This window comes from Giraffa tippelskirchi, chromosome 13, assembly GCF_054371585.1.
Source record: "Giraffa tippelskirchi isolate mGirTip1 chromosome 13, T2T-mGirTip1v1.2.pri, whole genome shotgun sequence".
NCBI classification, from domain to species: Eukaryota; Metazoa; Chordata; class Mammalia; order Artiodactyla; family Giraffidae; genus Giraffa; species Giraffa tippelskirchi.
Genome location: NC_137287.1, coordinates 69,127,246 through 69,152,416, shown reverse-complemented (window position 1 = coordinate 69,152,416; position 25,171 = coordinate 69,127,246). Strand labels below are relative to the sequence as shown.

At 46.3% G+C, this 25,171-nt stretch overlaps 1 protein-coding gene and 2 non-coding genes across 3 annotated transcripts in view; 2 read left to right on the top strand and 1 right to left on the bottom strand.

The window, feature by feature from the left end:
• The window catches only part of KIAA1217 (KIAA1217 ortholog), a 357,946-nt gene that overhangs the window by 36,835 nt on the left and 295,940 nt on the right, over positions 1–25,171 (bottom strand). The window contains 3 exon segments of the mRNA XM_081556782.1: positions 11,166–11,332; positions 19,699–19,748; positions 20,234–20,338. Of these exon segments, the coding sequence (XP_081412908.1) occupies positions 11,166–11,332; positions 19,699–19,748; positions 20,234–20,338 (322 nt within the window).
• Positions 1,376–1,448, top strand: TRNAG-CCC (transfer RNA glycine (anticodon CCC)). Its single transcript has one exon. It is a non-coding gene; the product is annotated as a tRNA-Gly (tRNA).
• TRNAG-GCC (transfer RNA glycine (anticodon GCC)) lies at positions 17,984–18,056 on the top strand. The gene has a single exon. It is a non-coding gene; the product is annotated as a tRNA-Gly (tRNA).

The following is a 25,171-nucleotide window of genomic DNA, read 5'->3' as shown; positions in this document are numbered from 1 at the left end:
AAACACCAAAACATAAAACAGAAGCAATATTGTAACAAATTCAATAACGACTTTAAAAATGGTCCACAGTAAAAAAAAAAAAAAAATTCAACATGGACCAGCCTTACAGAACCACCATCATGTTTGAACATCACCATCATCAACTGTCCATCCGGAGGAAGACAGCCTGAGTTCATGTCCCAGTCTTCCTAAGTAGTTCCCAGCCTTCCTAATTAGCTCCCAGTCTTCCTAATTAGTTCCCAGTCTTCCTAATTAGTAGCCATGCGATTGTTGGCAAGTTATTAATCTCTCTGTGTCTCTCCAAAACAAACAGAAAGGGACAATAGTAGTTCATATCTCACAGAGGCGTAATAAAGTGAGGCAATAAAGTGCGCACAGTCGTGCCTGGCACAAACCGAGCTCTGAGTGCAGATGAGCTGTCATCAGGGAGGATAACTGTGGGGGCGAGACCTGCAGTTTTGTCTGGGAGGGAACCAAATAAAAATGTGCCACCCTTGGGTTACCTCCTCTGAATGAGTCATGATCATCCTTTCACACTCTCTTGCTAATGCTGTCTTTTTATTGAGATCTTAAAGACAGTCAATCTGTTGCTGAAAGGCAACACGTTTGGAGACAGCACACGGACAGCAGCTTCCTGCCATGCTCTCTGCAGTTATGGCTCTGCCAGCAAGGCCTGGGGAGGTCTGGCCCTTGCCCACATCACCAGCCTCCTTGCATTGCAGGCAGCTGGCGCTCTCTCTGCTCCAGCGGCAGGGCCATCCTCTCTGTTCTTCTGACAGCCTGACCCCCTTCCTTTCTGCCACAGGGACTTTGCATGCTACTCCCTCCACCTGGTTAATTTCTGCCCTCCACAGAGTCTCCAGGACACCATGCCTGGTACATAGCAGGCACTCAAATATGGAGTTGGCCACAAAATTCATTCAGGTTTTTCCACGAAATGTTATAGAAGAACGCAAACAAACTTTTTGGCCAACCCAATATTTGTTGAATGTGTGAACTGAGTTGTAACCACAGACAATGGAAAATCCACAATTCTTGCTGGATGGTAGAAATGCGAGGTGACCCATGGCTCAGCTATGTCTTGAGCTCAGTTCTAATGCCCAGACTTGCTCTGACTACAGTTGTGAAACAGACATAGTAAACCAGCTGTTACCAAAACGGCACACTCAAATTCAAGGCCATGTGTCAAATCCTATAGACCTATTTCCTTTTGGGGTTGAGGGTGAGTGGTAATGGGTACATAAGAGACAAATAAGAAGATGATTAAATGTGTCTAAAAGTGACCGATGCCTAGGTCCATCCCTGAGAGATTTGGATTTAACTGGTCTGAGATGCAGCTTGGGCACTGGGAATTTTTAAAAACCCCTCAAGGACTTCCCTGGTGGTCCAGTAGCTAAGACACTGTGCTCCCAATGCAGGGGTCCCAGGTTCAATCCCTGGTCAGGGAACTCAATCCCACATGCCAACAGCTAAGAGTTTGCATGCCCCAACTAAAGATCCCACATGCTGCAGCTAAGACCTGGTGCAGCCAAATAAATAAGAAATGGAAGATATAAATGTATTAAAAAAAAACCACCTCAGATGACTCTAATGTGCCACCACAGTCTCAGCACTGTGGTCTAAGAACACTGTGATGGATAGATGACATCACTGTGCCATGAGCTGAGTGACACAGCTCTCCCTAACCCTTCTGCCCAAATCTCACAGACAAGCTCCAATAAAATTATGGTCCAATCATCAGTGGATATTGACAGTGGCTATGAAGCCAGAAATTACTGCTAGAATATTTAAAATCCTTAAAATTGAAATTCCAAAGATGGGAGAAGCGAAGCCCTGAGAAGTGAAGTGACTTGTTCAGAGTCAAATTCAACCCAGTAATTTTCCAATCACCGTCTACTAGACAGCACTAGACAGCAGTGTCTGCTGTATTCCTGCACATAAGCAGCTTCTGGCACACAGCATGTGAACCCAACACATATTCAATGCTTGAATGACAATACAGTTGACCCTTGAACAACACAGGGGTGGGAGTGCCTACCCTCTGCACAAAAATCCAGGTATAGGGACTTCCCTGGTTGTCCAGTGGCTAGGACGCCATGCTCCCAATGCAGGGGTCTGGGTTCGATCCCTGGTCAGGGAACTAGATCCTTCATGCTGCAACTAAGAGTTCGTATGCCAGAACTAAAGACCTCACATGCCACAACTAAGACCCAGCGCAGCCAGATAAATACATATTTTAAACAACAATCCAAGTATAACTTTCTAGCCTGCCCTCCATATTCACAGTTCCACATCTTCAGATTTAATCAACCTCAAATGCCAAGATTTCCTGGGTGGTTCAGTGGTAAAGAATCCGCCTGCCAATGCAGGACACGCAGGTTCGATCCCTGGGTTGGGAAGATCCCCTGGAATAGGAAATGGCAACCCACTCCAGTATTCTTGCCCAGAAAATCCCACAGACAGAGGAGCCTAGCAGGCAACAGTCCATGGGGTCGCAAAGAGTTGGACACGACCGAGCAACTGAGCGCACACTCTGAAAACCTATAGACATATCAGAGGAACACAACTGCATATGATATTCAAGTTACTCAGCTGCTAACAGAGTCAGATTACACTCAATTTATTCCCTCAAAGTGGAGGCAGGGAGAGACAGGCCTTGAGTTCCAGGCTGTATGATCGTCCCGCCCAGAAAGAGTGCCTTAACCCAGAGAGAGGGAGGCGAAACACTGCATTTCCCACAGCACTCTGGCTGGTGCACGGGCAACAGAAAGTAAAATCACAAAGGAATAAAGACACTCTTAGGTTCTCTTTCTACTTCCCTGGGCCCCCGACCCTCCCTGTCTGGAGTTCTTACCACTGTCTCTAGGACTGGCTCCTAGTGTGTGCAGAAAGCAGTGCTAGTGCTGACTACCACTCTGTATAAAATAGACAGCTAACGGGAACCTCAGCACAGGGAACCCTCAATGCTCTGTGGGGACCTAAATCAGAAGGCAGTCCAAAAACGAGGGGACAGATGTATGCGTGTAGCTGACTCACTTTGCTGTACAGCAGAAACTAACACAACATTGTAAAGCAACTGTACTCCAATAAAAATTAAAAAAAAAAAAACAGAGGGTGAGGGCGGGATGATATGGGAGAATGGCATTGAAGCATGTAAATTATCATATGTGAAACGAATCACCAGTCCAGGTTCGATGCATGATACAGGGCGCTCGTGGCTAGTTCACTGGGATGACCCAGAGGGATGGGATGGGGAGGGAGGTGGGAGGGGGGTTCTGGAAGAGGAAAACATTTACACCCATGGTGGATTCATGGCAATGTATGGCAAAACAAATACAATATTGTAAAGTTAAAAAACAGATAAATAAACTAATTAAAAAAAATAAAGATAGAAGTTGCACACACACACACACACACACACACAAAAACAGTGCTGAAGGCAGGATGTGTGTCAGCATCTCTCTAAATGCTTCAGATAAATCAGCTGCTGCTGCTGCTAAGTCGCTTCAGTCATGTCCGACTCTATGCGACCCCATAGACGGCAGCCCACCAGGCTCCGGCAGCCCACCAGGCTCCGCCATCCCTGGGATTCTCCAGGCAAGAATAGTGGAGTGGGTTGCAATTTCCTCCTCCAGTGCATGAAAGGGAAAAGTAAAAGTGAAGTTGCTCAGTCGTGTCCGACTCTTAGCGACCCCATGGACTGTAGCCTACCAGGCTCCTCCGTCCATGGGATTTTCCAGGCAAGAGTACTGGAGTGGGGTGCCATCGCCTTCTCCGGATAAATCAGCTACCAGCACTTCAAATCATTACATTTAGTTTTCCTTAGCAGGGATTCTAAATTTCAATTTAAAAGGACTCTATTAAGATATAGTTTAGGACTTCCCTGGTGGTCCAGTGGCTTAAGACTCCACACTCCCAAGGCAGGGGACCCGGGTTCAGTCCCTGGTCAGGGAACTAGATACCACGTGCTGCAACTAAAGATCCTGCATGCTGCAGCTAAGACCTGGTGCAGCCAAATAAATTTTTTAAAAAAGATATGGTTTACAAGCTATAAAACATACCCAGTTTAATAGTGCACAGGTCAGATGTTTTGACAAATGTATACACTGACGAAAGCACCACTAAAAAGGGAGACAACATTTGTTCTCACCCAAAAAAATCCTTCTCAATACTCTGCTCTCAATTTCCCGACCCCCAGCTCAAGGAAACCACCTACCTGCATTTTGTCCCTTAGATTGGTTCTTCCTGTTCTAGAATATCACGTTCACGGAACTGTACACTGTGAAGTTTTGTGTACCTGGCTTCTTTCCTTCAGTATATTGTTTTGAGATCCAGCCATGCTGTTTGGAATTTCAGGGCTTCATTCTTTTTCATGCTTAGTGCTTTTCTATTGTATGGATTTAGTACGTTGTGTGTACTAACATTTTAATGTTTTTACGTATTGACTTGATTCTGATCTTGCTTACATTCACTTATTTCTGGAAACATCTTTTTTTGATTTGATATTACACAGTCATTATTGTGAAGTGATTTGTGAGAAATGCCAATTATACTTTTAACGTTTCCATCCATATGCTTTCGCCTTTCTTTTTCCAGCCTTACTGCACTTGCTAGGACATTCAGTACGGAATTAAAGAGAAGTGAGAGGAGGCTTCTTTGGCCGTGGTCTCAATTTTATGGAGAATATGGTCATGTTTCACCACTAACTATAACATTTTCTGTAGGATTTTCAGACATCCTTTATCAGGTTAAGGAAGTTTGCTTCTACTCCAAGAGTGCTGAGTGTTTTTATCATCGGTATTGAATTTTGTTATATGTTTTTTCTGCATTTACTGAAATGATATGATTGTCTTCTTTATTCTGCTAAAAGGTCAAATACATTGAATTATTTTTTTTTCCCCCATATTAAAACCATCTTGAACTCCTGGGATAAAATCCAGGATAATGTATTATCCTTTTTATATATTGCTGGATTCAATTGCTAATATTTTGTTAAGGATTTGTTACATACATTTCCCAATGCCGGGGGCGGGGGCCGGGTTTGAGCCCTGGTCAGAGAACTAGATCCCACATGCTGCAACTAAAATGTGGTACCTACAAATAAAAATGTATGAACTAAACACTGAAGGAAAAAAAAAAAAGACTGAAGCGTGGGCTTTCTCTGATCACTACCGAATGCCCCAGGTGATTAATAAAACCTCTCTGTGCTTGCTGGTCAAGACATAAACATCTCCCAGAACTGTGTGAGCTCTGGGAATTTTCTGGCCTACAGCCTCCTACTTTGTGCCTGGATCAGTGCTCTTTCACAACACTCGTGCTTGGCCTATTAGTCGATGATGGATCCACAGATTGACGTAATTCTTTCTCCACAGAGTTTCCTCTCATTTGGTACTTGGCTCCCCAAATCCTAGCTGCATCAGCTCCTTGCCCTTAACTGGTCACGTGGTCAGCGCTCGGTTTGGTTTCTCTCTCTCTGCGCTGTGATCTAAGAAGTGTCAACAGACAGAAAGCTGAGGAAGTCAGAGGTTTCGTCTCCTTTCCTTTCATTCTCCCAAGGGTCACACTCCTGTGCTGTCTGTTGTCCGATGCTGAATACAGTTATTTCGTGCATTTATTTTTCGGTGTTCCGGTTGTCAACAGTAGAAGGGCAAGAACAGCTGTAGTTATCCCTACATCTCTAGAAATTTCAGTTGGTTGTAAATGCCGTGGCTTGATGTTTTTATAAAACTGCTCAAAAATAAAAACAAACTGGACCACGGGACTTCCCTGGTGGTCCAGTGGCTAAGACTCCACACTCCCAATGTAGGGGACCCAGGTTTGATCCCTGCTCAGCAAACTAGATCCCACATGCCTCAACTAAGACCCGATGTAGCCAAACAAATACATAAATATTTTAAAAATTTTAACTGGATGAAATAAATTATTTCTATCAGCTTCCCTGAGAAGGTAGGAAACTGCCTAAACCAAATTCCCCTCACCTCAAAATGGACATGTGCCTCACATACTCATCATGAGTTCTTAGGTAAAATCTAAGACTATCTGGCTTGCCAACAGTGTGGTTTAATTGAACTGATTTTGCTGTCTGGCAGTGACAGTAAACAGGGGCTGTACAACGCATCAGGAAGTTTCATGACAGCCAGACCCCAGAATGACTCCTGACCAGGAGTTTTTCCCTAGTTAGCTCCCCCGGCTGCAGGCAAGCAGGTATAGGATGCCTGCTCACCAAGCACATTATATCTGGGAGATATGCCCCATCTTAGCCAGTGCAGGCATATCGAGGGCTTGATACATTGCACGGTGGCCTGACTGTCATCTCCTGTGCTAGTTCCATTTATTATTTCTGCCTGGTGGGGAGAAATAGGTCTGCTCAGTATGGGCCAACATCCTGCATGCTTTTCTCAGGGACATACATTCCCATGACCGTTGTTTTGAATGTCAGAAGATAAATGAGACACCCTGGCACATTCCTATGAGGCACTATCTTATAAAAAGACACCTTACGATAACGGTACTGAATTATATCACTTCAAGTACAAGGGCTGTGTGTCCTGCTGTGTTTCTTTTTTATGTTGATGTTTTACCTCCTCTCTCTCTTGGGAAGACACGGTCAATTCTCAGTAGTCTTAAAAATGGAACACTGAGTTCAGAATAATCCAATTTTTAATTTATCAAGAAGCAGGAGGAGGAGATGAAGAAAACTGTGGCAACTGGAGAAAGATGTATCCATCTCAAGGTTAAGCCAAGCAAATTCACAGAACTTGAACCCTCTCTTCCAGAAACATCTCTCTCCCCTTAGCCCATAAAGAGGGGCAGAATAGCAGTCACTCCTGTGGGTACTTGATGACCTGGGTAAAACCTAAGGATTGTGGCATTTTGGGACAATGATGTAGCTCATCACTTTTTTCCTAAATCATACCAGGAAGGGTAATAGACAAAGATGATCACCTTTTGAAGGGCACATTTGTTAGGAGCTAGGCCTTCCCCTCAGAGAAGGCAATGGCAACCCACTCCAGTACTCTTGCCTGGAAAATCCCATGGACGGAGGAGCCTGGTAGGCTGTATTCCATGGGGTCGCTAAGAGTCGGGGATGACTGAGCGACTTCATTTTCACTTTTCACTTTCATGTATTGGAGAAGGAAATGGCAACCCACTCCAGTGTTCTTGCCTGGAGAATCCCAGGGACAGAGGAACCTAGTGGGCTGCCATCTATGGCGTCGCACAGAGTCAGATACGACTGGAGCGACTTAGCAGCAGCAGCAGCAGGCCTTCCCCTGCTGCTTTCTGTTTTCAGCTAACTGCAGGTGCGGCTCTTACCTAGGATGGGGCCATCACAATATAAAAGGTCCACGTAGCTCTTATCAGTTATGAGTAAGTAGAGAACATGTCTGATTAGTCTCTGGGAAGGAGGTACATTGTTTAGAGTTAGGGCTTTGAAATCACCAAGTGTGTTGTTTATGCGTACAGGGTATTTCTGCTTCACTCCTCGTGACAGCTGATTGAGATGTCAATTTCCATGTGGCATCTCAATGGACTAAGAATTCATAATGTCTGAGAGCAGTATGTCTCACCCTGGAACATTCTAGAGTCACCAATGTCTGGTCTTTGGTCCACAACCAATGAAGTCAGACTCTGGCAGTGGTGCTCAAGTATCGTATTTTTCTGCAAGGCCTCAGGTGATTCTCATGGGTAGCCAGAATTAAGAACCGTTCTCTTAGACTGAAAATTCACATTAGCCTGGAGAGCAGGAAACGGGAGCAAAGTTCCCGTGGTTTTCTTCATCATCATCTCAGGCTCTTTCACCTCCCTTGACATTCTTTTTGCCATATTTAAATCTACACACCCCACGGTGTCTGCATCGAATTTCTACTTTTGAGAATAATCCATCAATTTTGCAAATGAAATGCTCACACAGGCTATGCCTGACAGTCTAGGATTTTCCCATTGATTTAATTATCTAATTACTGGAGCCGGCTGCCAAGCACAAAAAAGATTTCATTCGTTTTCACTATTTTATAACACAGTTCAAAGAATATTTGAATTTCTAATTCAATTTTTGTTCTTTTGAGACTGTTCCGGAGTTTTGGCGCTCTCTAATGATAGCTCCATTTATTGGGCTTATAATCACTGTGGTCTTGCACTTCCCTTTTGGTGTATAATACATGTGCTAAGGGGGAATTGGTGCTAAGATGGCTGAGTTATTCTAAACTGGTTTGGTCTCAAACAGACTCGCCTGAAAGCTGATGGAGGCACAGAGGATGCAAAGACTGAGGCAGAAACAAGAGCATCCAGGTTAGGAATTAAAATGCTTCTCTTTCCCTGAGTGTCTGCGCTTTAGAACTGCACCAGCATCTCAGCTCAGGAGCACACCTGGGGACTTCCCTGGTGGTTCAGTGGTTAAGAATCTGCCTTGCAATGCAGTGCATGCTGGTTCGATCCCTGGTCAGGGAACTAAGATCCCACATGCTGTGGGGCAACTAAGCCCACTGGCTGCAAGTACTGAGCCTGCGTCACAACTAGCGAGTCCGTGCACTGCGACAAAGGATCCCACGTGATGCAACTAAGACCCAGTGTGGCCAAATAAATATCTATTTTTTATAAAAAAAAAAAAAAGAAAAGAGCACACCTGCTCCATGTTCTTTACTCCGAAAGCCAGGAAAGCTGAGCAGCTCGGGGGCAATTAAGGAACCTGTGTAATTAAGATAACGACCCGGAAGTGACTGTAGCACCTCTTTGTTTGAGAAGCTATGATTCTGCAGCTGAGCCTCCTCAATTCAAGGGTTACAAGGAGTGGCAAGTTGTGGGAGGTCCCTCTCCGCCCCCCCCCCCCCCGCCCGCACCAGAGGACCAAACACTGCCATCCACCAGCAGGGTGATGCCTCCACCCCATACATCACAGCTCCCGGGTATCAGATTTGCCACAGTTCATGGCAGTTCCTTCTCTGACCCAACACCAACAAACGCTCACTTTCGAAAGCAGTAGGAACTACCTTGCAAACAACACATTTAGGACTTTTTTCCCTTGTGAGGGTCCAAATGTTTAGTCACTAAGTTGTGTCTGACTCTTGAGACTAGGAGCGCACAATTTCCAATTTGACCAGCAGGTAGCAGTAAAAGGCAGATGCAGTGCAATCTGGAGGCTGAACCTCCTTAACCACCAGCAAAGAACCCAGGAGCTCACAGACACTTGCTGGCCTGCACATGTGCCCTCTGGCCTGCAGATTATGAAATAATCGATTTTTAAATTACCTTCCAACATTTTTACAATGAACTTAGATATTTTATATAAAACATCTATGTGTCCTGTGACTTCGGTTTGGTCCAGCAGCTAAGACTCCAAGCTCCCAGTGTAGGGGGTCTGGGTCCGATCCCTGATTGCGGAACTAGATCCCACGTGCCAAACTAAGACATGCATGCTACATGCTCAGTCACTTAAGTCGTGTCTGACTCTTTGCGACCCCATGGACTATAGCCAGGCAGGAGCCTCTGTCCATGGGATTCTCCAGGCAAGAATACTGGAGTGGGTTGCCATTTCCTTCTTCAAGGGATCTTCCCAATGGAGGGATAGAATCCGCATCTCTTAGGTGTCCTGCATTGGCAGGTGGGTCCTTTACCTGGGAAGCCCAAGACTTGGTGCGGCCAAATAAATACCAACAAAACAAAACCCTCTATTTCCAGATTCTCTTGAGATACTGAAACATCTAGAAACTATGGACTCTCATTTTACCAGGTTAAGAGCTTCCTGGAGTGGAGTGGCGACTGTCCTTTAGAGGTGCTAACTCGCCACTGCCCCTCATCCACTCACTTGCTTAGTTACTGCCTGTTCACTGTGGGCACTGAATTGTCCCACCCTGTACACTTCATTTCACTGCAAAGTGTCTTAAAAACAGCAAAGCAAGGAAAAGTGAATGCAAAGGATGGGGAACTTCCCCAGCAACATGATTCAGGGAGGACTGAAGTGAACTTCCATGGGAGGTCCGAGGGGTTTGGGATGCCACCGGACTAGCCTTTGGAGACCCGAGCCTGAGTAGTGTGATCTGTGATAGGGCTCAGGGCAGGCTCTCAAGCTACCTTCCCTTCTGTTAATTCTCCCAGAGGTAGAGGACAAGGGGACATCACTGTCTTAGCTTTACTCAGGTAGTGGGAAGTGGAGGGCTCACGCATGGCAAGCTGAAGTGTGAGAGCAGCTGGGGTTTGGAGTGCCCCTTCCTTACTGGAATCACCGCACAGGAGCTTGCATGTTCCTGAGAATGCCTCACCTGTGGCTACTCCCTGCTCCTGGACGTGTCTGCCTTTTCCTAACGTTTGGGCTACGAGCTTCCTTGAAGTCGAGGAGGATGTCTGGGCATCGTCTAAGCCAGCACTACATCCTCAGTCACCAGCCTGCCACCAGGGGCAGGGAGGGGTGAGGCTGATCCTCGGAGCAGACACCTGATCTCATAAAGATACACCTTCCCAGTTCCTTATTACCCTGGACCAACCACGCCAAGTCAGATTTATGGGATTTATTCACCATGCCTGGTGACAGGAAGGGTCATTTTTCCCTGCCCTTTGACTCCCGTGTAGTTCATATATTCCTAAGAATGGGAAAGGGTAAGGGAAGTATTACAGAAGACATGCTATCCAAATAACAACGCAGATGTTTTTCTCAAATCATCCATGATGGCTCCTTTTCCTTATGAATTCACCCTCTTGCTTGAACTCCTAGTTCTAAATACAAAGGTGTTTTTTTCCTTGCAAAACCCCTGAGCTGCCAGCAGCACCTCTGCCCGTGCTCATGGGAGAAGCGCAAAAGCCAAACCCTAGGAAGCAGGAAGGCTTAACTGGCTGTGGGAACGCTCCACCACAGGGCTCCTCTGCTTCCAGCTCTCCTCAAAAAAAAGGAAAAAACAACAACAACAGATGCTTAATGGTTTTTCATGTGTAAGAAGCATGCGCAGCTTAAAGAAGTGGCTACAGACTGTCGTTGCAGCAGAAGGCTCTAGATCAAGATGATGTGTGTGAGAGGGTGTCACGGCGCCTACATCCTGGCCCTCAGTTATCCCTACGAAAGGATGCTGCAGAGAACGCCACCAGGAAGATGCTGTGGGGCCAGGGGTGCGGGAGGTGGCGGACAGGAGGAGGAACCTGTGTCAGAGGACACCGTCCACGGGGAACGCAGGCTGTACCTGGAGCTGTCGCATCTGCCGCAGCTGGAGCCTGAGCTCGGCCACGCTCCGCCTCATGTCGAGCAGGCTCGCGTGGACCGCAGAGGCGCTGGCAGGCGCGGGCTGGCTGGGCGGCCCCGAGCACTCCACGGCGCCGAGAGTCTTCCCACCGGAAACCTGGGGAGTTCCTAGGAGAAGAGAGCAGCGAAGTCCCTGAGATGCCAGGAAGAGGCAGTCAAAGCTGCAAAGCCCATCCCAACACAGAAAATGCCCATTCCCTCATTGTGGAAAAAAAAAAACCTTAAAAAATGATATTGGCTCTCTAAAGGGCAAAAAGGGGGGAATTGGGTTTAAATAAGTTAGGGAACGTGCATGCAGTGTTATAGTACAGTCTGGAGAAGTTACATTCTAGAAGTTTGGTGCTGTAAGAAAGGAGATCGCAGGGTGGTAGGTAAAGCATGATGTCATATTAAGGAAGCTACCTGTCTGTCTGTGTATCTTATTTATTTATTGGCCACACCATGCGGCATGTGGGATCTTAGTTCCCTGACCAGGTATCGAACTCATGCCCCCTGCATTGGAGCATGGACTCTTAACCACTAGACCACCAGGGAAGTCCATGTGTATCTTCTTTAATCACACAGGTTTACACAGAGAAAAGATAGATGTACACATGACAAAGTATTAACAGTAAACTCTAGCTGGTGATATTCTATGAGTTTTATATCTTTTATATTACTACTTCTTGTATTTTAAAATCTATATAGTGAATATCTATATATATATATTTTTTCCCTCACTGCGGTGCATGCAGGATCTTAGTTCCCCAACCAGGTATCGAACCCATGCCCCCTGCAATGGATGCACAGGGTCCTAACCACTGGACCATCAGGGAAGTTCTTACAATTTTATAGTAGAAAAAATATTAATAACTTAGATCTCCAGGCCCCAACACAGGGTACTCATGTGACTATTCCTTGTGGGCAGATATATCCCAAGACGACCTACTTGGTTCTGGGCAGAGATTCGGCCAATCACCAGGAGAAAGCTAATAAGGATTGGGTACTCTCCTGAGTCCCTTGGAATTTCCTGACTAAAAGCAGCAGGCCCTCTGCACACATCTCCTTTAGTGAGGAAATCAGGCATGATGCTAATATTCTTTGGGAGAAGAACCAAAAAAAGGCAGCAGAGAGAAATTCTTCCTAAACAGTTTTGCCACTGCCATAATTTTTTGCTCCCTGAGTCAAACTTAAATCATCCTCTTATAGTTCCTAAGTCCATCTGGGAAGGACCTGATTTGAGCAAGTTTGCTTTAAGGATGCCCCCAAGGGACTTCCTTGGTGGTCCAGTGGTTAAGACTCTGAGCTTCCAATGCAGGGTTCGAGAGTTCAATTCCTGGTCAGGGAACTAAGATCCCACATGCTAAGTGGCACGGCCAAAAAAACCCAAAGTGACCCCCAAAGGATCCGCAGTAGCACTCACAGGGTCAGCAAGGTGTAATCAGAAGGAGATGCTACTTCCTTTTTACAACAATGCAGTTCTGTGGAACAGGCTTCATGTAGAGAGTAGAGAGTGTTGTGGCACAACACTCTCACACACACCCCTCACACTCACACCCACACACACTTACACACCCACACACCCCTGAAGGGGCTGTTCAGTCCTCCTTCCTAGAAGGGACAAATGGAAGGTTTGCCACAGCCCAGGCTGGCTTTGCACGGCAGAGCCCTCTTGCTGCCCTGTGTGCCTGGAGTGCATACAGCACGGTGGCCCCTCCTTCCACCTCCTCTCCTTCCCCAGGACGGAGCCTCCATGAGCCATGGCCATGTGCGGTGTGCCAGTGGGCATGGAGGTGCCTCCTAAGTGTCCGCCTACTCGCTTGGCCTCAGCAACGCTGGTGCAGAGCTGATGGAGCACCGCATTCCTCATCCCTGCATGCCTGTCCCAACAGAACCGGTCTCCCAGCTCTCACGGCCCCCTTGGGGAGTCGGGGGAACAGATGGGAAGCCTTTTAAGGATTTACAAAGGAGCCCCAGCAGACAGACGGTGAGCTTTCTGTTACCTTTATGAGCCCAACCGGTCCCTCGTCATCACCAACAAAAGTTGGGCTGACTTTTGACCACTTCCCCTCCAGATGGAAAATCCCCCTTGAAAGGGCAAGATAGGGAACTTCCCTGGGGGTGCAGTGGTTAAGACTCCGCTCCCAATGTACGGGACCTGGGTTCGACCGCTGGTCAGGAACTAGCTCCCACGTGCCACGCAACTAAGAGTTCACGTGTCACAGTGAAGATCAAAGATCCCGCGTGCCGCAACTAAGACTTGGTGCAGCCAAATTAATAAATAGTTTTACAAAAGAGTAAGATCTGCTATCTCTGCAGTTACTCCAGAGAGTGTTCTCTAACTGTGAAGGTCCTCAGTGAAAGGACAGCCAGTAACATTTCCAACAATAACAGCTTGACCGAGTTAACACAGCGCCTCTGAGACCAAGTATTCGGAAGGGAAGACGATGAACTGGAAGTCTTTAAATCAGTCAAGTCACTTGATCATCACTCCATATCCTCAAGCATAGGTGTATGTGTACGTGCACACACACCACACAACGTCATTTGTACAAATAACGACAACGACATCCTCAAGGAATTTCTCCAACAGAAACGACACTGCACTATAGCCAGTTATTCCTGTTCCGTAGTGAGAACTGTTGGAGAAAGCAATGGCACCCCACTCCAGTACTCTTGCCTGGGAAACCCCATGGATGGAGGAGCCTGGTGGGCTGCAGCCCATGGGGTCGCGAGGAGTCGGACACGACTGAGCGACTTCACTTTCACTTTTCACTTTCATGCATTGGAGAAGGAAATGGCAACCCACTCCAGTGTTTTTGCCTGGAGAATCCCAGGGACGGGGAAGCCTGGTGGGCTGCCGTCTATGGGGTCACACAGAGTCGAACACGACTGAAGCGACTTAGCAGCAGCAGCAGCAGTGACAACTGTCCTGAGAGTTCCTCAGCCAAACAAAGACACATATTCCTTCCATGATCGTGCTTCTCCTCTTCTATTCTGAGGGCACCAGTGCACCTCACTGCCATCCTCCATGGAGAAGAGGCCCAAGTTTACCTGCCGTCTGTGAGAGGTGAACCCTGATAACTGGCTTTAAAAATACCTTTCAGAACCGAGTTTCTCATGCTCATTTATAAAACTTTCTCATCTATAACCTCTCAATCCACTAACCTGGCTTCTAGCTCCATCATTCACTGCATTGGCCTTTTATAAAATGGCCAATGGGACTTCCTTGGCGGTTCAGTGGTTAGGAACCCGCCTGCTGGGGTTCGATCCCTGGTCTGGAGAGATCCCTCATGCCACGGGGTAACAAAGGCCATGCACCACAATTAACTGGGCTCACGTGCCCTAGAGCCTATGCTCCACAATAAGAGAAGCCACTGCAATGAGAAGCCCTCACACTGCAACGAAGAGCAGCCCTTGTTTACTGCAACCAGAGAAAGCCCGTGAGCAGTAACAAAAACCGACACAGCCAAATATAAATAAATAATAAAATAAAAATAAAAATATGGTGGCCAATGGTCAGCTGTCAACCCAATAGACTCTGGGTTGCCATGACAGCACCCTGATTTGACACTGGCCTTTGTCAGTCACTTCTTTTCTTTCTCAGAACTTCAAAACTTTCCTTGCCCTTGTCTTCTTCCCTGCCCTGTCTTGGTCAGCTTCTGTCCTAATTTCTTCCTTGGCCAGCCTTCTGCATCCTGGCCTGCTTCTCCTCTCACTGGACATGATTTCAAGGAGAACACTTCCATGACCACCACCACCCGCCAAGGTCCCCCACACCTCTGCCTCCAGCACACAATTCAGCCACATCCTCAGACCTTCACGTCACTACGGGACCTTTCCACAAGCAGGTCGAATTCATTATTTCTACCCCTTTCCCCCTCAAACCTCTTTCTGTCTCTCTTGAACAAATTTTAGCCAGTGGCCCTATTATCCACTCAAGTATTTAAACCAGAAACCCAGAAATCACTCTTAGTATCCACGTCCTAGTTGTCTCTCTCTCTGTTTCCTCATCTGTAAAATGGGTATAAGTGTGGTTGTACAGGATGATGGAATTAACACACATGGACTGCTCCACCCAGTGTCTGGCACAAAGGGACCCCACTGTGGTTGGGCTGTGATGATTATTTCTCTGGGCAGAGTGAGCGGGAAGAGCCCCTGCTGGGTCCCCCTCCCCCCCTGGAGTGGCAGCAGGTGGCAGCCGTGACAGGCTGAGAGCTACAAGCAACTGCCCTGAAATCTACGACTGGAGCTGGGTCTGGTGGGTGGGGACCCCGAGTGGGGAAAGAGTTCCCCCTTCAGATTAGAGTCTCAGGACCTGGGATCCACTCTCTGAACCCACATGTGGGATGGTCACATTCTAGTCTGCGGAGAACGGTCAGCGTGCAGGTCATTCTCGGCACCTCCCTTCTGTACATCCAGCCCTTTCCAGGCAACGGCCTCTTCTTCCTCTTACCAACTCTGCTCTTAGGTAATTTACTTCAGCCGAGGTGTATCTTAATGTGGACTGTTGTAACAGGAAGAACATGGGTTTAGGGTTGGCCAGCCTGGCTGAGAATCTTACTAACTCCATGGCTAACATCTTCCTTACAGGGTTGTGTGTTTAAATGATATAATACACTATAAAACACAGGTTATGACTTTGAAATGGGAGCTTCCTTCTGTTCTTTTATACCCACGGTAAACCAGATATTCCTAAAGTAACAGGAAGTCTGGGTTTCCCTTTTTCAGGTACCCTTGACCCAATGAGCTCTTTGACTCACTTACATAATTCTGTGTACTTGTCTACAGAACAGGGATAACACTTCCTGTCTTGTCACTGACCTCCTAGGATTTCGGAAGAATTAATATATTTTGCACACCATACAAGGCTGCTATGGCAACGAAAGCCCTGTAGACCACGGGTAGCCCTGACACATCACAATGAGAAAGACCAAACTCTGCACAGACGCAGGGGAGCAAACCCATGTGAGTGTTGCCAGTGGCATCACAAATTGGCTCAGCCTTTCAGAAGAAAAAGCTGGCAGCGTGTCGCCAGCGCTCCTCAGCTGTTTGTCCCTTTGGACTTATTGATTCCACTTTGGGAAACACATTCTGAAAAAATTACACCTGCTCCTTCCCTCATGCTTCAAAAAAGACACTGGCAAAAATTTTCAAAACAAAGACATGAAACAACCTTTCTTTAAAGAGACTGGGGCACCTTAACACAAAAGGATGAGACATCAGAACAGGCTGGTGGAGCATGTTGATGTGTGTCACGTGTGTATGCATGTGTGTTCAGTTTCCTCATCTGGAACATGGGAATCATGAGTGTACCTATCCCATGAGGCTGCGTCAGGGGTTAACAAGTTCAAGCGTAGAAATGCACTCAGAATAAATATTGCCTGGTACATAGGAAACACTCACTAAATGCTTCCTATTATTATTATTTCATCCCAGTGGCGTGGTGGTAAAAGAATCTGCCTGCCAATGCAAGAGACACAGGTTCGATCCCAGGGTTGGGAAGATTCCCCGGCGGAGGAACTGGCAACCCACTCATTCCTGCCTGTAAAATTCCACAGAGGAGCCAGTCCATGGAGTCATAAAGAGTCAGACACTACTGAGCGGCACACAGACACACAGACACAGACAGACACAGACACAGACACAGACACAGACACAGACACACACACACACACACAGACACACACACACAGACACACAGACACAGACACAGACACACACAGACACACACACACACACACACACACACACACACACACACACACACACACACACACACACACACACACACACACACACACACAAAAGGGAAATGCAATAAAGAAGGATACAAAACAGCATGTACACATTGATTTCAGTGGTATTGGACAGTAATCATTTCTAGAATAGAAGCCAGAGGAACAGAATGTTTTAGCGTCTGTTTAATGGTAGCACCCCGACTTTATTAGTTATAACAGACATACAATACTGTGTAACTTTAAGGTGTACGATGTGTCAATTTGACACACTTAATGTATGGCCATAGGATTATTACCTATCAAAAACGTTCACCCTGTCACATAATTACCATGTCTTTCTTGGGGTGAGAACATTTAAGATCAGTTCTCTTGGCAACTTTCAAGTGTCCAGTTCAATACTTTTATCTACAATCACCACACTGTACGTTAGAACTTACTCATTCTCTAACTGGAAGCTGGTCCTTTTTAACCAACATCTTCTATGTCCCCTACCTGCAGGCAACCACCCATCTGCTCTCCGTTTCTGCAAGGTCAGTTGGTGCCTTTTCCCCCCATAGGTTCATAATCAGAAAATAAGTGAATAAATATCTCCCAAGCAAACTGGCAGGTGCTCTGAAGACAAGGTCAGCAGCTGCCACAAAACAATTCTCTGGCTGCAGTCAAGGTCATTGGTTGATTTCTAAGGAAACCAACCAATCCTGTGAGGACTGAGAATGCTGGAAAGAAGAGCAGCTCTGCTGGCTTTAGAGCTGAAGAGCCTGAACTCAGCTAGGGTGGAATCAGGGCCTGCAGACGTCTCAACATAAGGCCCCAGTTCTGTCCATTCTGCCATGTGGCACTAACACCCCCTGTGGCTTTCCCCCAGTTAGGGGTTTCAGCCAACGTGCCATGTGCTGCTTGAGTAATTCAACAGCCAAGTGTGTCTCTGGTAATGATGTCTATTTCTAACCCAAGGGAAAGGAAGACATCATATTCTTGAGAGAGGCCCACCTTGAGTCTGCAGGATAAGACAGATATCAAGTATACATGGACAGGGACTTCCTTGGTGGTCCAGTGGCTAAGACTCCGTGCTGCCAATGCAGGGGACCCAGGTTCAATCCCTGGTCAGGGAACTAGATCCCACATGCTGCAGCTAAGAGTTCCTACACACTGCAACTAAAAAGATCCCACATGCCACAGCTAAGACCTGGTGCAGCCAAACTAATCAGTAAGTAAATATTGAAAAAATAAAAAGAACAAATGAGGCCAGACCACCAGAAATACACATCTTCTATTATAAAAATGCATATGTATACCCAGACAATAGTGAAGTCAACAGGGAATATAACTGGGGCCTTTTTGGAGGGAGTGCAAGTGTTAGTCGCTCAGTCGTGTCCAACTCTTTGTGACCCCACAGACTGTCCATGGGATTCTTCAGGCAAGAATACTGGAGTGGCTAACCATTCACTTCTCCAGGGGATCTTCCCGACCCAGGGATTGAACCTGGGTCTCCTGCACTGCAGGCAGATTCTTTACCGTCTGAGATACCAGAGTCAGGCCTTTGGGGGGAGTGCTGGCATTTAAAAGCAGACCTTGTTCCAAGCACACCTTCTCCTGCCTCGACCCCTGTGGGCTCCCTATCAGCTCATTCTGCTTTCTCATCCAGTCACATCCTGCTGCTGCGCTGAGGCCCTTCCCCAGTGCAGAAGCTTCTACTGCCTCCCCTGTGCATTTAGAATAATATCTAAATTTCTCACCATGGCACCTGTACATGCTTTGCTCTCTACCTGGGTGACTCTCCCCTTCCCTCCTCATCCTTTTGGCTTCAGTTTGTGTTAGCTCCCCTAGAGAAATGGTCTTGGTCAAGGCTAGCCCTAATGGTTAAACATTCATCCTGCTTTTTAAAATTTACTTCGCTGAGTATCCAGTGGATGAGCCTACATGATTATATCAAGCCAATTATGAAGCCAATGATTTTCTCTTCTTGATAAAAAAAAAAAACTAGAAGTTATTTTTTTTAAGGGTCTGAATTTTATGTATCAGCTTTCCATTATTTTTTGTTGGGAAACTCATGATGCCAAGTACAATCCAGCTGCCCTGTCCTCAGGGATATAAACCTAGGATGAGAGCAACAGCGGATGGTATGTCATCCCACAGGTTCTGGACCATTGTGTTTTTGTTGTCGTTTGTCTCTACATCCTGCACTTTTTCTTAATGTTTAGACCCTGGTTTGATTCTTGGGCTTCCCTGGAAGCCCAGCTTTACCAGCTGGTGGTTCAGCTGGTAAAGAATCTGCCTGCCATGCAGGAGACCTGGGTTCGATCCCTGGGTCGGGAAGATCCCCTAGAGAAGGGATTGGCTACCCACTCCAGTATTCTGGCCTGGAGAATTCCATGGACTGTATAGGCTATGGGGTGGCAAAGAGTCGGACACGACTGAGCGACTTTCACTTTCACTTTTCACACATACAATGACCTGTTCTAGATCCATTTTTTGCACTGGATTAGTGGGTAGGCAGCCCAGTCCTAGAGTGCCCACTGTCCTTACCCAGTACCAGGCACATAAGTATTTGTTGAGTATAGAACCTCATCAATGAGTAAATGAATGAGGAAGTGAATAACTGAAGACGGAAGGGAGAGGACAAAATGGCTTAGTCCCAAACCCCACCTCGAATTAATCAGACAGGTGACGTAGGGAGAGGTTAGTATGTCTAGAAGCAAACCAGCCCCATCAAAGGCAGCTCCCAGACCTCCTGTGGCTCTGAAGAACACTTACCTGCACCATCTGTTTGGTTCTTACTGGCTGTGGTTTTCATCATTTTCTCGCTGAAGGAAAGAAAAAGAGAGTCAGCTTTGCAGTTTCCAAAATGCTTTTCTCCCCGCTTCCATTCACTATTCCAAGCAATCAGCGGTAGCTAGTGATGGTATTAAGCAATGAAGGTATTCCAGCATCAGCACCACTACTGGCCGGAATGGAAAAGGCTTCCCAGGTGGGCAGCGGAGGCGCACTCATGACTTTCAGATGATGGAGGATGTGGAGATGTGCAGAGGGCGGTGGCAGGCACTGCGCAGGGTCCACAAAGCCATCATGCACTGGGAAGCCCATTTACCCTTCTTGGGCCAAAGTGTTACCTTCGACCAAGAATTACCGGAAACAGACAAACAAACAAACAAACCATGATTCATAGAGACGTGGATATTTTCAGCCTTGAAATGATTACAAGAAAACGATTGGAATGAGTGAATGATCTTAATCATTAAAGAGAAACAGATTGAATTAATTTTGAATCGGTTTGCTATCTTCTTTTTACCTAGAGGCATCTTTGCTATTACTTGTAAGGGGCCCTTTAAAAAGCGCAGACTGAACAAGGCCAGTTAAACTGGCAATCTGTTTCTCCATGGCTTGCATTCTCTCTCTGTAAAACAAGAGAATTGTTTGTTAAAGCTGTGTTGACTTTCAGACTGGTTTGCCAGGGCAGTGATCATCTGAGGGTTATAAAAGGTTCCACCTCCACCGAGCAGGCCTCCAAAGTTCAGCCCCACCTGGCTTGGAGAAGCCAACGAGCCTGCAAATCCCCACGGAGTTTGAGATTTGAAGGTCAGAGATGAGTATTAACCCAATGATCTTGCTAAAAAGACCCTGGAGAGACCGGCAGAGGCCTCATGGAAAACAGAAAAGCTTCTCCCTTGGAAATAATTCTCTTTGCGCATCTTTGTGTTTTTGAGCCTTCCTCCCCTGCTTTTGCTAATTGTCCTCTGCACCAGAGGGGTCCCAGGCCAGACGGGGGAGGGAGTGGGCCAGGAACACACACTTTCAAGCTGTGCTCCTTCCGAGGCTGCCAATTTTTGTGTGAATGATGGAGACGCTCGTTGTGTGCCCGGAGTAGGACTTGCTGCACAGCCCCAGAGTACACAAGTAGCTGTCTCTTGAGAGCATGGGAAAGTGTGATTGAAATCAATGTCTTCACACTAGAGGGCAGAGGGTCCTCAAATCAGTGCCATAGGAATTGGAGAGCTTTTACAGGATCTAGCAGGAAAACAATTATCCCCACCAACTTGGTTATCTCAAGACACGAATGAAAACTCTTCTCAGTTTTTAAATCATGCACAGATACTACGCCTCTCTGTTCAAGGCTCTCCAAGGCTACACACGATTCATTTGGCTTCTGAAACAGGCTCACATTTCTGTACGTCAGAGCAACAACAGTGGCATGGAACTATCACCATTATTTCCAACACATTACAGAGTCACCACCACAGAGCGACCTGTGCTAAGGACAGAGCCATCACACAAGTCACGGCACACAAATTCTGCTCTTCTAGTTCTTCTTGCTCAGTAGTTCAAGAGAATAAAAGACAGAAGAAGAATTAGAACAGTGTGGATGCCTGAACTACCATCGTACCCTCATCAGGAAGTGTCAAGTCCCAGCCTGAGACAGAGAAGCGACCCCCACTCTTCTCTGGGGGTGGGGGGTGTCTCAGTCCCATGGGCCTCTTAGAGTGTGAGCAATGGTGAAGATTCCTGGGCGACAAACAGCACATTCAGACACTGTGGCTTTTAAATACAAGCCAACCACTTTATCTGGTACCCAATGGAAAAGGTCATGGTGGTCCGTTCTTTCACTTGAACAAAACAACTGGTTATGTTGGACTTCACGAGAGATGCTACATCTGTATCTTGAACTTCAAGGCAATTAAGAGGATTTTCAAGAGTAATTTTGCTCCTACACAGTTTTTTGGCTTTGCACTTTGCCTTTGAATATAACCCTTGGTGACGCAGAAAACACTGAGATTCATTTCACAATTACAAGCTTCTGACTTCAGAATTCCAGGCATTTTCTTTAGTTTAAATGAATGGCTGTGTCACAATATTGAGTTTCTAGGATGTAAGTCATGCAGTCTGGAGGATAAATGGTTGTCAACCCACCATGGGGTTGCGGGGGGGGGGTGGGAATTAATAGTAGGATCTCTCTCAAACAGCAGAGATACGCATCTACCTGGAGTGACCTTCCAAGTGTTTTAAACCTCTGAGTTGTTGAGCATGTAGTCATATGTGTGTTTGCAGTGTACTTTCTGCTATAAAGCCATGCATGGGGCAAAGAGAAAAATTAGTAAGAAATCCCACTCAAGAAAGCAGGTTAGGGACTTCCCTGGTGGTCCAGTGGTTAAGAATCTGCCTTGCAAATGCAAGGGATGCAGGTCCAATCCCTGATTGGGGAACTAAGATCCCACCTGCTATGGAGCAACTAAGCCCACGCGCCACAACTAGAAAGTCCATGGCTGCGACGAAAGATCCCACATGACACAATGGCGATCCCGCATGCAGCAACTATGGCCCCGACACAGTCAAATAAATAGTTAATAAATACAAAAAGAAAAAGAAAGAAAACAGGTTAATAAATACCCACTGGAGATCCCAAGTTTATCAGACCCAAGTTGCACGGCACCTCAGGACTGATGGGGTGGTAGCTGGTCTCCATGTGTGGGGCATACACACACGCATTCCGGGTAGACATTGTTCAGAATCCCCAGTTTTCCCATGGTAATGCTGGAAGCCAAGCTCATGACCCTTAGAGCAGGGGTGCTCTCAGAACTACCTTGAGAGGCACTAGTTTACCCCTTTTACTCAATCCTAGACAAATGCAAAGGGTTTCTTTTCTTTTCAAGTGGGAAAGCAGGGACTTCCGTGGTGGTCCAGAGGCTAAGACTCCATGTTCCCAACACAGGTGGCCCAAGTTCAATCCCTGGTCTGGGAACTAGATCCCATATACTAAGAGCCAGCATGGGAATTAGATCACATATGCCAGAACTCAGAGGGTCCGCATGCTGCACCTGCCACAACTAAGACCCAATGCAGCCAAGTAATTAAATATATATTTTTACAAAGTGGCAGGACATTCTTTTGGTTAGGAAGAGGCTTAATGGATTCTTTGAAGCTAGAGTGCAGGATACAAAGGCATGGTGACAAGCTAACTGCCCCCAGGAGACAATAATATCAAGAGATGATAGCAGTAGGTAAGTCCACGGCTACAGAGAATAAGCAGGAGTCTGTCGGGGAGAGAAAGGGCAGATGGATGCCAGTGCTGGCCTAGGTAGGCACAGTGCTGATAGGGCTACATCAGTGTTCTCTCTGGTCCCTCTCTGGTCACCAGCTATCATAACCTGGTCTAACAAAGCACCAGAATCAATCCAGATTCAGGACTTTGATCTTCAGCAGATTCATCACCAGGGTGAGAATTGCAGAATGGTACAGCACAGGTGGGTCCTCTCAGAGAGGCACCCACAGGGCTTCCTACATGCCTTTGGCATCTTCCTTGGCTCAGTTGGTACTCGGCCTCTCACTGTTCTTACCCCAGACAATGCCTTTAGGATGAAAAGAAAGAAAACCCCTGAACGGCACCCCACTCTCCTGACTTCTAGGAGTGACATGGACGTAGCCTGCAGAACTGCCTGGGAGGAGGGTCTAGATGTTTTGGAGCGAAAACCCTGCATTCAGTCCAGATACTTACATACTTGTTCTTCTGTTTGCATCTGTGAGGACAGGACTGGAAGCTCCTTGGGTGGCCTCCTCCAGGCTATGTCACCAGTGGGGTCACCAGGAAGGAGATAAGATCTATCAGAACGTGGAGAGCTCAGTACACTTGAGCTTGACGGCCAAGGAAGGAGCAATTCTCTCCCCATGCCAAGGAGACAGTGCACGCCCCAGGCGCTGTGCACACGGACTGCACATGCGTGTTCCACTGTCTCGGCCAAAACCACTTTACAAAAATTCAATTCTTTTGACACATGGTAATGAGAAAACTTTTTCCCTCCTGTTTAATCATCAAAGTGTTTCTGGTTTCAGGATTCATTTGAAGGAGATTATCTGATTTATAAATTCATAAATAAGATTGTCTTTCCATTTCATGGCTGGTAATCTGGAAACAATTTTATGGTTTAACTAAATTACAGCAACTGGAAACTTCGGCAGCCTTCTCCCATGATGAAATGCTATGAAGTATGTTTTAAATGTGAAAGGGGGAAGAAAGAGAAATGCAGTGGAAGAAGAGAAATTAAAACGACCCTGTCATTTCACTGCAGTGGCAATTTTGTACGATAATCATCAGAATATTAAAGATGCTCGAGCTAATTCTTGCCAATATCGCTTGGTTTAAGGTATTCCAGGGTGGGTATAATTACTGTTGAAAAGATGGCTTAAAAGTGATTTCATAGACCATTTTATTTCATTCCATAAACCATATTTATGTGATTAGTATGTACGGTTAACTAGTCATTTAGTGTTATAAGTCAGCCTGGCTCAATGAATCTTCTCGGGGCCCAAGTATAGTATTAATAAAAAATTCAAATCCAATCCAGAGAAAGTGCTGATCTCAGTATTAAATTCCTGCTGCTATAACCAGCTTTCCTCAAGTCCCATGTCTGTCTGTGAAGATGGAGCAAAACCCAGACTGCTTGTGGTCTGCTCTCTGTCTGCAGAATCTAAGAAAGGGAAAAAAAAAATCTGCATTTGGGGAGATATTTTTAATGAGCATATTCATTCATACACATTTTTGATTCAACGTTTCGTGACTGGGGACTTGTCTTTGGACTGACCGAGGTCTCGTTAAGCCTGAATTAAGTCTTTATCATTGTTCATCTAGGTAAATTAATGCCTATTAAAAACCAAGTAGTATGAGATTGGTAATTCCCCTATAACGAATCCTTAAGGATATGTTTTTAAATATCCAAAAGAAGTGTTGGGAGCTGGCTGATACCAGCCTCCCAAGCTGAAGTGACTAAACTTCCAGTCTGCATTCACCTTGGCAACCAGCTACTAACCTTGGAACCTGGTGGTACAGGATACTCAGTATCAACTGTAGTAACCAGGACTGGCTTTCTGAGAGTACTAACTAGGTGGTTCGCTGTTCACTTCTAATTCTAATATTTTATGATTTTTTTTTCTGGTTCCTGCTCATTCCTTGTTATCTCTCTCCCTCCAGAAAGTGATAAATGGTCAATGAGTCACCAACAAACATTCCTGGGCACTTAATATGTGCTAGGTGCCACATGAGCCACTTCAGACACAGCAGTGAATCAGGGATTATCATCCTTAAGCAATACCTTCCTCTCACAAAGTCCATTTTTTTCTTGGGAGCAATCTAAGTGACCTAAAACCCTTTCATCTTGGCAGTGCCAACAGCGTTTTCCAGAACCGAAGAGTGAACAGGTTTAAAGCAAGGCTGTGCCCTTGTTTGTTCATGCCCTGATGC